Raw genomic sequence first — 12737 nt, 5'->3', positions numbered from 1 at the left:
AGCTGAAGCTATGAAAACCCAAGGAAACCCTGCAGGAAGCAGATCTTTATACTGAGGTCATCCAATGGGAGCAGACATGCAGATTCCCACACAGGTGAATGCTAATCAGTCACAAGCTGACAGCAGGAAAAGACAGACAAAGCTATGCAGCTTGCATGGAAATAGATCAGAACTGCCTGAGCTGCAGCACCACTACTTCCAGTAATAGCTGCTGCAGCAGCGATCATTACACCCGGCTGCTGCACCCTCCACCTGCTGTGGCAAATGGAGTGAAAACGGATCCGATTGATCTGTTTGCCAGTGTGGACCAAGGTATTCAGATCCGGTGTAGAGGAGACCGGATCCGTTTTACGGGATCAGTTTGGCTTAAAAATACAGTGTGAACCCTAAGTTCCTAACAGTTGATCGTGTGACAATCCTCAAACCTGCTGTAGGCATCAAGTTAAATGAGATGAGAGTCAGGAAAGGTGACATGAGCAGTGGCAGGAGAGATGAGAGATCAGTGGTTGAAGGTTAGAAGTGGCATGGGAGTGGAAGGATAGATGAGGGATAGAGGTTGGGTAAGGAGAAGTGACAAAAGTGACATGGGGTATGTAGGATAGATGAGATTTGGGTGGTTAGGTAGGGGCAGGAGGAGTGGCAAGGGTGATGGGATGACAGGTTTGAGGTGGTTGGTTAGGTGAGGGTCAGGAGAAATAGCATGGGGTGGTAGAAGGATCATTGAGGGGTAGGTGGTTAGGAGAAGTAACATAGTGTGGTGAAAGAGTAAATGAGATGTAGACAGGTGGGTAAGGGTAAGGGTAAGGAGAAGTGGAACATAAGAGGTGGAAGGATAGGTAAGGGCTGAGTGGCTCAGGATCAGAAGTGACATGGGAGAGGGAAGGATATTTTACCCTCCTTTGAAAAGATTTGATGAGACTTTTTGTTGTTTCTCTGGGACAGGAGGTGAGGGGAACCTCCAAAGCAGGGACATAAACAATAATAAAGCTTTAACTCTTTCTCTTTTGTTGACTTCCAGAAGATGTGGGTTGTTCAAAACATCATGTTATTGCTGAAAAGGATTCCCCAATTCAGGAGCAATGATACTGAAGCCTAATTGCATATGAAAATGTAACCTGTGTATTTTATTATTTATTTATTTATTGTATTTATAAAGCACCAACATATTACGCAGCGCTGGTGTACAGCGCAGTGTATCTTGAAATTCAGTACATTGCAATGTTATTGCCAAACTGAAAGAATAGGGATACCATAACCACCATGAGTTATACAGAAGCTTTATACTGAAAATTAGAGGACAAAAATGCAAATAATCAGTTACAATAGAAACTGACAACACTCTCTAATGTTTAACTAGATTTATTAACCATTGTTATAACCTATGTTTAGACAAACTACCAGGTTCTTTAACAAAACAATGAATTCAAACACATTACATTCTAATACTGGTAAAGGGTTGCCAAAGGTCAATGAAGCAGTGCCTGCATATGTTTCCTACTACTGTATATTTTTCAATTACCATATATACTTGTGTATAAGCCATCCCATGTATAGGCCGACCTTCCAACTTTTTCCCCTAAAGACCCAATAATGTGCTACCCCTGGAAAAAATGACTCCCTAATGTCTTCCCCTAGTATGTGGGGCAGACTGTCTCCCCCCTCTACGTGGTGCAGAGTGTGGTGCATGTGATGCAGAGTAAAGTATGCTTGCAGAGTGTATGTATGTCATGATGCTGTGTATGTATGTTCAGAAGAGTGTATGTGATGCAGATTGCTGTGAAGTGTACATATAGGTAACTCTCCTTGTTGGCCATCTTCCTGTCTCCCTTGCAGCTTTGTACTTGCTACAGATCCAGGCTTCAGTGTCTTCTGGTCTCTTGGCAGCCATCTTCTCATAACCCTTGCAGCTTTGCGCTCACTGCTGACATGTAATGGCTGAGTACGGAACTGCAAGGGAAACAGGAAGTGGCTCCCCCCAAAGGAGAATAAAGTGAAACCTGGACATCTAGCAAGGAAATCTGCACAGGAGACGCTGCCAGGAACGAGGAGAGGTAACTATCCCTGCACACTCCCACACATGACTCACATATAAGCCGACCTTCCCACTTTTGGGACACTTTTTTTATCTCAAAAATGTGGCTTATATGCAAGTATGTAAGGTATTCAGCATTGGCTTCATTTGGGCTGAATCTGAATTGATATATGTTAAGGCATAGTGACTCCAATGGAATGTTTCAGTATAGAGGAGCTAATATCAAAAACTGCGTTCACTGTATTTCCTGTGATGTCACTCAAATGTTTCAGAACCTGCAGAGGAAACCAGATAAAAGGAGTGTAAATTGGACACAAAACAACATCAAATGATTTGTGTTATGACTAAAAATAGTATTCACATCCTAATTTATTATCGAAAAACATTGATTCAAAGTGGAATTTTAATTTTATTACCACTATTGTTTTTATTTATTTTAACACTGATCAACAGAAATATTTCCAGACTCCCATGTCAAAGTGAAAAGAGATCTCTGACAGAAAAAGGATTACATAAGTTTCCATACTCTATAAACTAGCATTCAGTACATACATGCACTTAAAGTGAGCGAGTGGAACCTAAAGTGAGAGGTATAGAGAGGCTGCCATATATTTCCTTTTAAACAATGCATATTGCTTGGCTGTCCTGCTGATCCTCTGCCTTTAATACTTTTAGGGCCCTTTCACACTGGTACAGTGCGGTGGGTCATTTTACCGCACCTCACCCTTATGACAATGAAAGCCTATGGGTGCTTTCATCAGTGCGGTGCTCCAGAAGTCACCGATCTACCGCAAGCACATACGATGGTACCACGCGACGACCTTCAGCAACGTACAGCAGCCCGGACATCATGTAAGTCTATGGTGATGCAGGGATTTAAAAAAGGATAGCTGCAGTGCGGCACGCATGCGCGGTAGCGTATTTTTTACAATACACTTACATGCACTTCCTTATTTCTGAAACAGGAAGTGACCGCAAGTGAGCATCACTTCCTGTTTGGATTTTGGCCAGAAGGGGATTACCGCATACTAACCTGAAAGTCTGTTTTTGGCGGTGCCGTGCCGCACCACACCACTGCCACCAATGCACAGTCTGAACCCGTACTTAGCCATAGACCTCGTACAAGCATGCATCAGATCAGGTGCCCTGACTGAATTAGCTGCATGCTTGTTTCAGGTGTGTGATTCAAACACTGTTGCAGCCAAAGAAATCAGCACGATAGCCAGGCAACTGGTATTGTTTAAAAGGATATAAAGATGAAAGCCTTGCTTCAGGTTCCTTTAAAAAGTACCCGAGTCAAAGCTCGGGTACAAAATCAGAAATTTACCTTAAAGAAAACCTGAACTGAAAATTAAAAGTCAAAATAAGCATTCACAAGTCATACTGGCCTCCCGTGTAGTCTACCCCTCAACCTCTTTCTCCTCTCCCGCGTCCTGTTTGGCCACTGTGATCAAAGAAATTCTCTGTCCTTCACTTCGAAAATGCCCATTACCCCATAACAGCTTTCTGGTCAGCACACTGTTAAACTGTAATATCGCCCACTTGAGCCATAAGGAAACATAGACATTACTTGGCACATCAGTTGTCCTCTCAGCTATAACTGACAGCAACTGATAAATAACTGACAGCAACTGATATATTTCAGTTCTGACAAAATGTTGTCAGAACTAGAAGGGATCACTGTAAGAAGAAAATGGTGAGCTTCTGAGAGGAACTGATGGCAAGGCAACTACGTAATGTCCATTTGAAGTTACCTCATGTGTTTATTTTAAATAATTTTACGCAGTTCAGGTTCCCTTTAAGAGAGGGAAGCCCCAGGATCCTACTGAGTATTCCGGCCTTTAGCAATTAAAACACGACTCTGCGCCAACTTCGTACTTTTTGGTGGGACTTTTGCCATGGATCCCCCTCCGGCATGCCACAGTCCAGGTGTTAGGCCCTTTGAAACAACTTTTCTATCACTTTTGTAGCCAGAAACAGTCTGCTTATTGAAGTCTATGGAGATTTGCATTCGAAATTCGCAAACCAAAAATTTTTCAGATTCTGATATTCGACCCATCACTATTAACCTCCTGTGTTTACATATTAGCCCAAACTATGGCACAGAGTGGCACACCTGACAGCCCTAATTTACACTTGCTGTTTACTTGCTGATAAGGCCTAATTAGACAGGCTAATCTCCTATAGGACTGTGGTAACTTACCATCTACCTACTTCCAGTGGGTCTTAAGGTACATACACACGTCGGATTTTCGCAAACGACCGGTCATTTGGACTTTAAACGTCCGGTCGTTTGGACATCAAATTGGGCGTGTGTACAGTCTGTCGTTCAGCTGATAAGACTGGATTTGAACGATCCAAACTGCCCACTCCAAATGGGCTGTTTTATGTGTAACTCATTGTGAACAGAGCCTTACAGTGATTTTTTTTTTATCCCACTTTCCCATAGACTCACTTAGCATCAGGTAAAGTACCTAGATAACACTTGTATTGGTAGTTTTTCTCATATGAAATGCAATATAGGTGCTGTTATTATTTATAAACTGATCTCACCCCTACCCACCCATCCCCATCATCCAGTACCTCATTCCAGGAATTTTGGTTTATAATGAAGGTGCTGGCTGCAATGACTCCAGTAGCCAGAAGCATCTGGTCTTCCATTACAGCAAGAAAGCTGCACCTGTCAGGAAATATATTATTAATATATATTTATAGTGTCATTTGGATAAGGGTATTTGGAGTCCTAAGAAAAACTCACCTCTGTGAACTGGTCTGTGATTGCAGGTCTACAGTTGCCTTTAGCAGTGTTTCATAAATGGGATTCCGCATCAAATAAACCAAATCCAGGACCATTACACACATATCAAGCACATCCTTCAATGTCAAAAGGCAGCCATTGTACCCTACGGAATTGCAAATGTTGATTAGTCATGTTAAAGAGACTCTGAAGCGAGAATAAATCTCGCTTCAGAGCTCATAGTTAGCAGGGGCATGTGTGCCCCTGCTAAAACGCTGCTATCCCGCGGCTAAACGGGGGTCCCTTACCCCCCAAAATCCCCTCCGTGCAGCCGGGGATCTCTTCCTGATTGAGGCAGGGCTAACCGCCGCAGCCCTGCCCCACGCTCGTCTGTCAGCACGTATCTCCGCCTCTCCCCCACCGCTCTCAGTCTTCCTTCACTGAGAGGGGCGGGGGAGAGGCGGCGATGCGCAGCTGATAGACGCGCTGAGAGGCAGGGCTGCAGCCGTTAGCCCTGCCTCTAGGAGCAGCAAAATCCACGACCAATTTGGTAGTTGATTTTGCGGGGGGGGGTGAAGGGACCCCCGTTTAGCCGCGGGATAGCGGCGTTTTAGCGCTAACTATGAGCTCTGAAGTGAGAATTATTCTCGCTTCAGTGTCTCTTTAAAGTGGACCTGAACTCTTTGCACAGGACAGAAGGAAAACAGAGAGAAATGCACCCTGTATGTATTTAGAGAGTTGAACCTATCTAATTCCCCCTTGTCTGTGTCTAATCACAAGTTGTAATTTGATCTCTCCCCGTCTCAGCTGATTGTTACAGCAGATAAGCTCATGTGAAAGTACAGGATGTTACCAATATGTCTGCTTCCATGAAAGCAAAAAGCAGTCACACTGCAGATTTATTGTAGGATTTGTATCAGCTGTAACAAAGAAATGTTGTTCTTTAAAGGTTATTATGTTGTTTCTTATCTTTTAGAGCAGTGAGGAAGTTCTGAGTTCAGGCCCGCTTTAATTTATATTCAGCGATTGAATTTTATTTCAATATTTAATATGTTCTTCAAAAATGTTAACACCGGCGTGATAGATCCTTAATGAATAGATCATAATTATTACTGCATGTAGAAGTTTTGTTCTAAAACCAGAAAACTGAAATGCCTGTCAATAATCATTCTTCTCCGGCACAAACACATAGTAGCATTTAAAGGAACCCTGAGCAGTGTCCTAAAACAGAAAACTGGACTTCCCTGGGGCTTCCTCCAGCCCACCATAGCCCACGAGCTCCCTGGCCCCCTCCGTGGCCCCACTGGCGGCTCCGGTAATGCGCCGACTTCTGGTAAAGCCGCGCGTGCTCGTCCACGCTGCGAACCACGTTCATTATACCGCCCGCCGTAAGAGACCTGCACATGTGCGGTTCAGTCTTTAGAGAACCATGCATGCGCAGGATTCTTACTGCGGCCAATGTGATGACGCAACGGGTACACAGCAGGGGGCGAGCAGCGCCACTTTACCCGAAGTCCCCGCATTACCGGAGCCGCCAGCGGGACCGAAGAGCAGGCCCGGGCCGAGGCAGAGGTGAGAGAGGCTCCAGCCTCAGGGCGCAGCGTAGGAGGGTGCGCTCAACTCACTCAGCTATCTTTCCCCTATTGTGTTTGAAGCAGAGAGAAATAAGAAAAGGGGATACATGGTAGTGACTGCAAGCCAGATAACTAGAGGTTAAGGTGTTGGGGACCCTGGGGCGCCTCTTAGTCTAATAGTAATCAGTGTGTGAAGGCTGATGTAGGCGGGATGGAGGGGCACACTTTGGTATCTCAGCCGTGGGTGCTGGAGGACCGTTCCGGCTCTGCCAACGGTCCTCCAGCAGAGGGGGGCAGGAGGATGCCGGGGACCTTGCGGGCTACGGTGGGCTGGAGGAAGCCCCAGGTGTAATGAGCTTACCTCTGGGATCCAGCGATGCGGCCGTCTCCTCCAGCAGACTTCCGCGTCCTGGCTCTTCCGGCTCGCCACAATTCACCGCCTCCCCAATCTCCATAGCAACGGGGCGGGCGCTCGCTTTCTGGTTGTGGAGAGGGGCGGACGCGCTTGGGGAAGCGCCCGCCCAACATTGCTAGGAGACGGGCGCATGTGACCGCGCGCCCGTCCTATTGCCTCAGACGCCGGCGTCTGTAGTGTCAGCTGACATGTCTAGCAGCTGACATTTAGGTAGGCATTGTGATTGGCTGTGGGCCGGCCTTGATCCGGATCTAAGAGTATTTAAACCCTTGTCTCTCATTCACTCATTGCCCGTGATAGCAATTAGTTCGCTGGTCTGCTGGGCACTTTGTCACTCTGTGATATATTTGTTATTGTGTTTGAATGCGACTTCATTACTCAATTATTGTATATTAATGCGACTGCCTGACTGACTTTAGTTTTGACCTTAACTTTACTGACCCCTCTCTAGCCTAGTCCTTTGTACCTCATCTGATCTCCTGTGTATGACCCTAGCCTGTTAAACGACCTAGCCTTTGTCTCAGCCTTTGTACCTCAGCCATCTGATCTCCCGTGTATGACCCTAGCCTGTTAAACGACCTAGCCTTTGTCTCAGCCTTTGTACCTCAGCCATCTGATCTCCCGTGTATGACCCTAGCCTGTTAAACGACCTAGCCTTTGTACCTCAGCCTTTGTACCTCAGCCATTTGATTTCACGTGTATGACCTTAGCTTACGTTTTTGACTACGTTCTATATTGACCTCAGTGTACACGTCTAGAACCAAGCGTGATACCAGGTAAGTCCAGTTTTCTGTTTTAGGACAATGCTCAGGATCCCTTTAAGCCCAGGACAGCCTTCTGGGCTGTTTGAATTAGACGTCCCTGGAAATATTCTTTCATTCATTCTCAACTCAAAATGGATGAGATGGGAGAAAAAGCTTCAATCACAACATGTTTGTACCAGGAGAGGAAAAATAATGACAGATGTTTACTGTAAGGAGGCGCGGAGGAGCAGCCGCCTCTGATCAGCGTGAGGCGGCTGCTCCCACTGAAGGCATGGCGGTATGCGGAGAAACCGACGCGGCGGTTAGTACACGTGACCCTATCTTCACTGGATCCCAGCGCGGGGAGGCCGCCGCCCGTACGGCTAGCGGTGCGGCCAACCCCGCGCATGGGGCACCAGAGGGCTTGCCGCACAGTGATGTGGCTGGGACTCGTAGTCCCTCTAGATTTAGAGTGATGCGCGCGCACTCAGGCAGGATTTATATTACAAGCAGAAGTGAGTCAGCTGACCAGGCTGGTCAGCTGACTCTGGCCCCACTCCTCATTGGTCCAGCACTTAGGGAGGTGCTGGGAAGTTCTTGCGTATATATACTGCTGGCTGGTCATTTCTCGGGTGTCTGGCGTTGCGATCACATACGTGGGAGCACCCAGATCCGTAGTCAGATGCGCAAGTGTGCCGGGACCAGCTGGAGCTGTAATCCTACACTTAGCTAGTTTCTGTTGATAGCTAAAGTACTAGTTTGATTGTGATTATCTGTTTTGACCTTTTGCCTGCCTGACTATCCTCCTGAACTCTGATCTTGTACCTCGATATTTCTGATACTCTGTTGCCGAAACCCAGCTCGTCCTAAGACCCTGCTTCCGCCTCCTGATCTTGTACCTCGATATATCTGATACCCTGTTGCCGAACCCTGCCTGCACTTAGACTCTGCCTTTGCCTCCTGATCTTGTACTTTATCTGTCCGTGTGTGTACAACCTGGCTTGTCCGACCTCGAGAACCGACCTTACTGTTAGAGGCGGTTCCCCGTTCTGTTAGTGACCCTTCCTCCTGAGGGTTACTTTCAGACAATCCTTCCTACTGTCAGCCTGACTCCTCCCATCTTGGACAGTCCAGGTTTGCGGAAGGAATCCGTGCAGTACTCCTGACTGCGCTGAGGCTTTGTCCTCAAAGTGTTACTGTTACACCAATACACTACACTCTACTCAGGTGAACAGAGATTAGCTGGTATATAGGATTATCGGTGATACTGCAGATCACTTATAATCTGGTATACATCTGTATTCCCAGTGATACTGCAGATCACCGGTAATCAGATCCTCTCTGTGCTTCACCGATCGTTACAGAACGCCAGACCTAAAAACAGATGGACGCACGCGCTGACCCTCTGAATGTGCTTGCCACTTCGGTGGATAACATCCATCAAGCACTGGGCCAGCACAAAGCCTTAATTGATGCCCTAACAGGCTCTGTGCGTACCCTTCAGACGTCAGTTGATTTGGTGCGATCCCCTCCTAGTGATGACATACGTATGCCCGTACCTGATAAATTTTCCGGCCACAAGTCTGACTTCCGGAATTTTAAGAGTAGAGTGTTATCATATTTCGAGTTGAGACCCCGATCCTCGGGAACTGAGACCCAACGGGTCATTTTTATTAAAACTTTGTTAACTGGTGACTCCCAGTCCTGGGCATACAACCTGCCTCCCACAGATACAGCTCTGACCTCGGTAGAGGAGTTCTTTAAAGCCATGGCAGTGATATACGATGACCCAGACCTTGCTGCGACCTCTGAGCGGAAGCTCAAACTTTTGCGGCAAGGCAGAGGCTCGGTCGAAGACTACGCGGCGGAATTCCGTCAGTGGTCAGTTACGGCCAGGTTTGATACATATGCTTTGTTGGATTATTTTTTGTCTGGGCTGTCGGATGAGGTGTCTGACCTAATGTTAAGCCAACCCGAGCCTAAAACAGTTGATGAGGCCATTTCATCGGCCATTCGTATTGACCGTAGGCTACGTCATCAAAGACAGACTAGGGGCAGTCATCGATTCAGAGTGACATCATACACAGCACCTCCCGCAGCATCCCTGGTATCTCCGTCTCCTTCGGTCTCATCAGCTCCAGTCATGCCTCCACCTGAACCGATGCAGATCGGTCGGTCTAAGCTGACCCAAGTGGAGAGAAGACGGAGAATGACGGAACAGTTATGTTTGTACTGTGGTGAAGGGGGGCATAGGGTACGAGATTGCCCCATTAAGCCGGATAAGAATAAGCCGGGAAACGCTACCGCCTAGGAGTTGTAAGGGGTGACACCCTGGGCGCCCAACTCACACCCCTAAAAGAAAAACGTTTGCTCCTTTCTTGCACGATTATGTGGGGGGACAAATTTGAAGCCACAGAGGCCTTTGTTGACTCAGGCTCCACGGCTAACTTTATGAGTTTAGAGTTTGCAGAAATTTTGGGCATACCACTCACCCCAGTAAAACCACCTATCCAGGTTACTGCTGTGGACGACTCCCCACTACAAGGAGACCGACCACTGTCTCAGACACCAGAAGTGGAGGTCATTATTGGGGTCCTGCACAAGGAGGGTTTAAGGTTTTTTGTCTTGCACATGTCTACCTCCACAATTGTCCTAGGTATGCCCTGGCTGCAGCTCCATTCGCCACAGATTAATTGGGCTACAGGACAATTAACCCGGTGGTCGGACTTTTGTTCCCAGCAGTGTCTAGGGAAAGTGACATTGGGTCAGACCAAGATTCGCGTGGAGGGGGTTCCCGAGGAATATTCTGAATTTTCAGATGTATTTTGTCCCAAGGCTGCTGATCAATTACCTCCTCATCGCCCTTTCGATTGCCCCATTGATCTCTGTGCTGGTTGTATGCCCCCTAGGGGTCACCTGTATAACTTGTCCGGACCAGAGAAGATGGCTATGCAGGAATACAAATTCAAAAAGTGTCAGCGCTCAGACGGTTTTCTGGGGAGTTTTCCCACACATTGCCTTCATGTAAATCGATCCAGACCATCCCAATTGCCTTTGTGTGGACAGCCCTCAGAGAAGGTATATAATAAGAGAGACAAAAGCATATATATAGTGTAATACTGTTAAGGACTTCATATATCCACCACCTTCCGTGTAAAGCACCTCAAATCAGTGCGACCCACTGTGGGGGACAAATATTGCGCTCACCAGAAATAATGGCTGCTCAGTTATAAACAGCAATATGCGCCTGCTGGAGAATACCCCTACGATCACTTTCGTTCTTTCCCGACTATGGCAACTTCTTGTCCTGGGTTAGTTTTTCCTCATATGCATGGGGGAGAAACACATGACATAGTGTAGTATCTCAATGACCTTATGAACTTCCACCTTGTGCTAACACAGCCCCTGTGCACCTCACCCTCAGAGACCGTGTGACACACTTAGGTACACTATTGCGCTCACCAGATGTAATGGCTGCTCTATTGCAAACAGCACAGTCCGCTTAATGTAAGCTGTCACAGACTCTGGCCTCTTGCTTCCTGACTGCAGTGGCTTGTAACGGAAATCCAGTCTTCAACTCAAGCATAAGGGGAAAAAATACACAACATAGTGCAATATTTCTGTACTTTTGTGCACCACCACCACAACCAGTGTGAGCACAGCACCCCTGCACCACTCCCTGTGTATCCACCACTGACACACCAAAAGCGCTCACCAAACAGAATGGCTGCCCATCTACAAACAGCTCAAAGCGTCTTTGAATGATCCCATTCAGCTTACTGGTCATCAATTTGCTCAGAATATGCACCTTTAAAACTAAACAGAAACTTCCATTGCGCAGTAAACCTTTTTAATATTCAATAAAAAGTGGTAATACACTCACATATTCCAAATAAGTAAAAAGCGTATAAAATAATCAGCGTCCTGGATACAATCAGCGTGTTCCTCCGTATGCCGCCCTGTAGCTCCGCCCAACGCGTTTCGTCATAGACTCATCAGGGGCTGATGATTGGTTGGCACACCGAGGAATAAATACACCTAAACCCTCCCATAAAACCTTTTGATAGGCGCTGCGTAGTGACCAGCCTGCCCCGCACTGGATCCTCCTTCCCACCGTCTAAGGCCGGTATCCCGGGAACTACATTACCCACAACCCTCCAACGCATCACTTCTGGCCGGACGCAGTGGTACTTCCCCCCAATGGAACGCGGAAGAGATGAGAGAGACCCTGCTACACTCACTCCGCGCAAGCCTGATGGCCAAATACCCTGCGCCCATCATATCCCACCCACATATAAAAATTTGAATAAAATAAAATAAACACCAAAAATAAAATATTATTCTAGCTTACATATACAACAAATTGGACCAGAAACAACAGCATATCTCAAAATGTTCCAATACAAACACCTAGCAATGTAAACACCATATGGTATAGATTACCCCGAAAAATGATTGGTGGTACTAATTCTTGTACCAACCTTCATTTATATACATACTCAGTCAAAACATGGTGCACGCAACTATGTATGCTAAAATATAGCAATACAACAATTGGTGCTTAAATAAAAGTGCCAACAATTACATATGTGAATATGGATTATAAATCACACCACCACTGTAAATATTATTATCCCCCCCCCCCCCAAAAAAAAAAAAACCAAAGATATATATACACCCCACTTGAAAAGTTATAACAGTAAATCTAATCATCGGCTAGGAAACAGTTCAGATCTATTTCTACATTCATTCCTCCCGGGACCAATGTCTTCATCTCATAGATCCACCTGGTTTCAAGTTTGGATATCTCTCTGATTTTATTGCATCCCCGCCATTTCTCAGTGAGTCTCTGCACCCCACAAAAAAACAGTTCCTCAGGATTCCGACCATGATGTTCTGCAAAGTGTTTAGACACACTATGGTTCAGATATCCCTTTCTTATATTTTTGATGTGTTCATTAATCCTAACTTTCATTTCCCTTTTGGTGCGCCCAATATACTGTAACCCACAAGTGCACCATATCATATATATAACATGAGTGCTGGAACATGTGATAAATTCTCTAATCTTTTGTTCCCGGCCTGTGACCTTGGAGACTACACTGTTACATTTGTGGGCCTTTGCGTTTCTGCAGGCTATACACATTTTACACGGAAAAAACCCCACTTGTCCACATATGTCCTTCTTACTTCTATCCTTGGGACCTTCAATGTATGTTTTTACCAGTTTGCTCTG

General features: G+C 46.2%; 1 protein-coding gene across 3 annotated transcripts in view; it reads right to left on the bottom strand.

Moving 5' to 3' along the window:
• Positions 1-1341: 1341 nt before the first annotated feature.
• The window catches only part of CNTD1 (cyclin N-terminal domain containing 1), a 96076-nt gene continuing 84680 nt past the window's right edge, over positions 1342-12737 (bottom strand). For all 3 annotated transcript variants that reach the window (XM_068261901.1, XM_068261900.1, XM_068261899.1), the window contains exons 6-8: positions 4791-4935; positions 4616-4712; positions 1342-2307 (exon numbers count right to left, since the gene is read on the bottom strand). In XM_068261901.1, the coding sequence (XP_068118002.1) occupies positions 2206-2307; positions 4616-4712; positions 4791-4935 (344 nt within the window). In that variant the 3' untranslated portion in view covers positions 1342-2205. The remainder of the gene's footprint in view (positions 2308-4615; positions 4713-4790; positions 4936-12737) is intronic.

This window comes from Hyperolius riggenbachi, chromosome 12 (assembly GCF_040937935.1).
Source record: "Hyperolius riggenbachi isolate aHypRig1 chromosome 12, aHypRig1.pri, whole genome shotgun sequence".
NCBI classification, from domain to species: Eukaryota; Metazoa; Chordata; class Amphibia; order Anura; family Hyperoliidae; genus Hyperolius; species Hyperolius riggenbachi.
The sequence above is the reverse complement of the archived record's forward strand: the minus strand, read 5'-3'. Positions and strand labels throughout refer to the sequence as shown.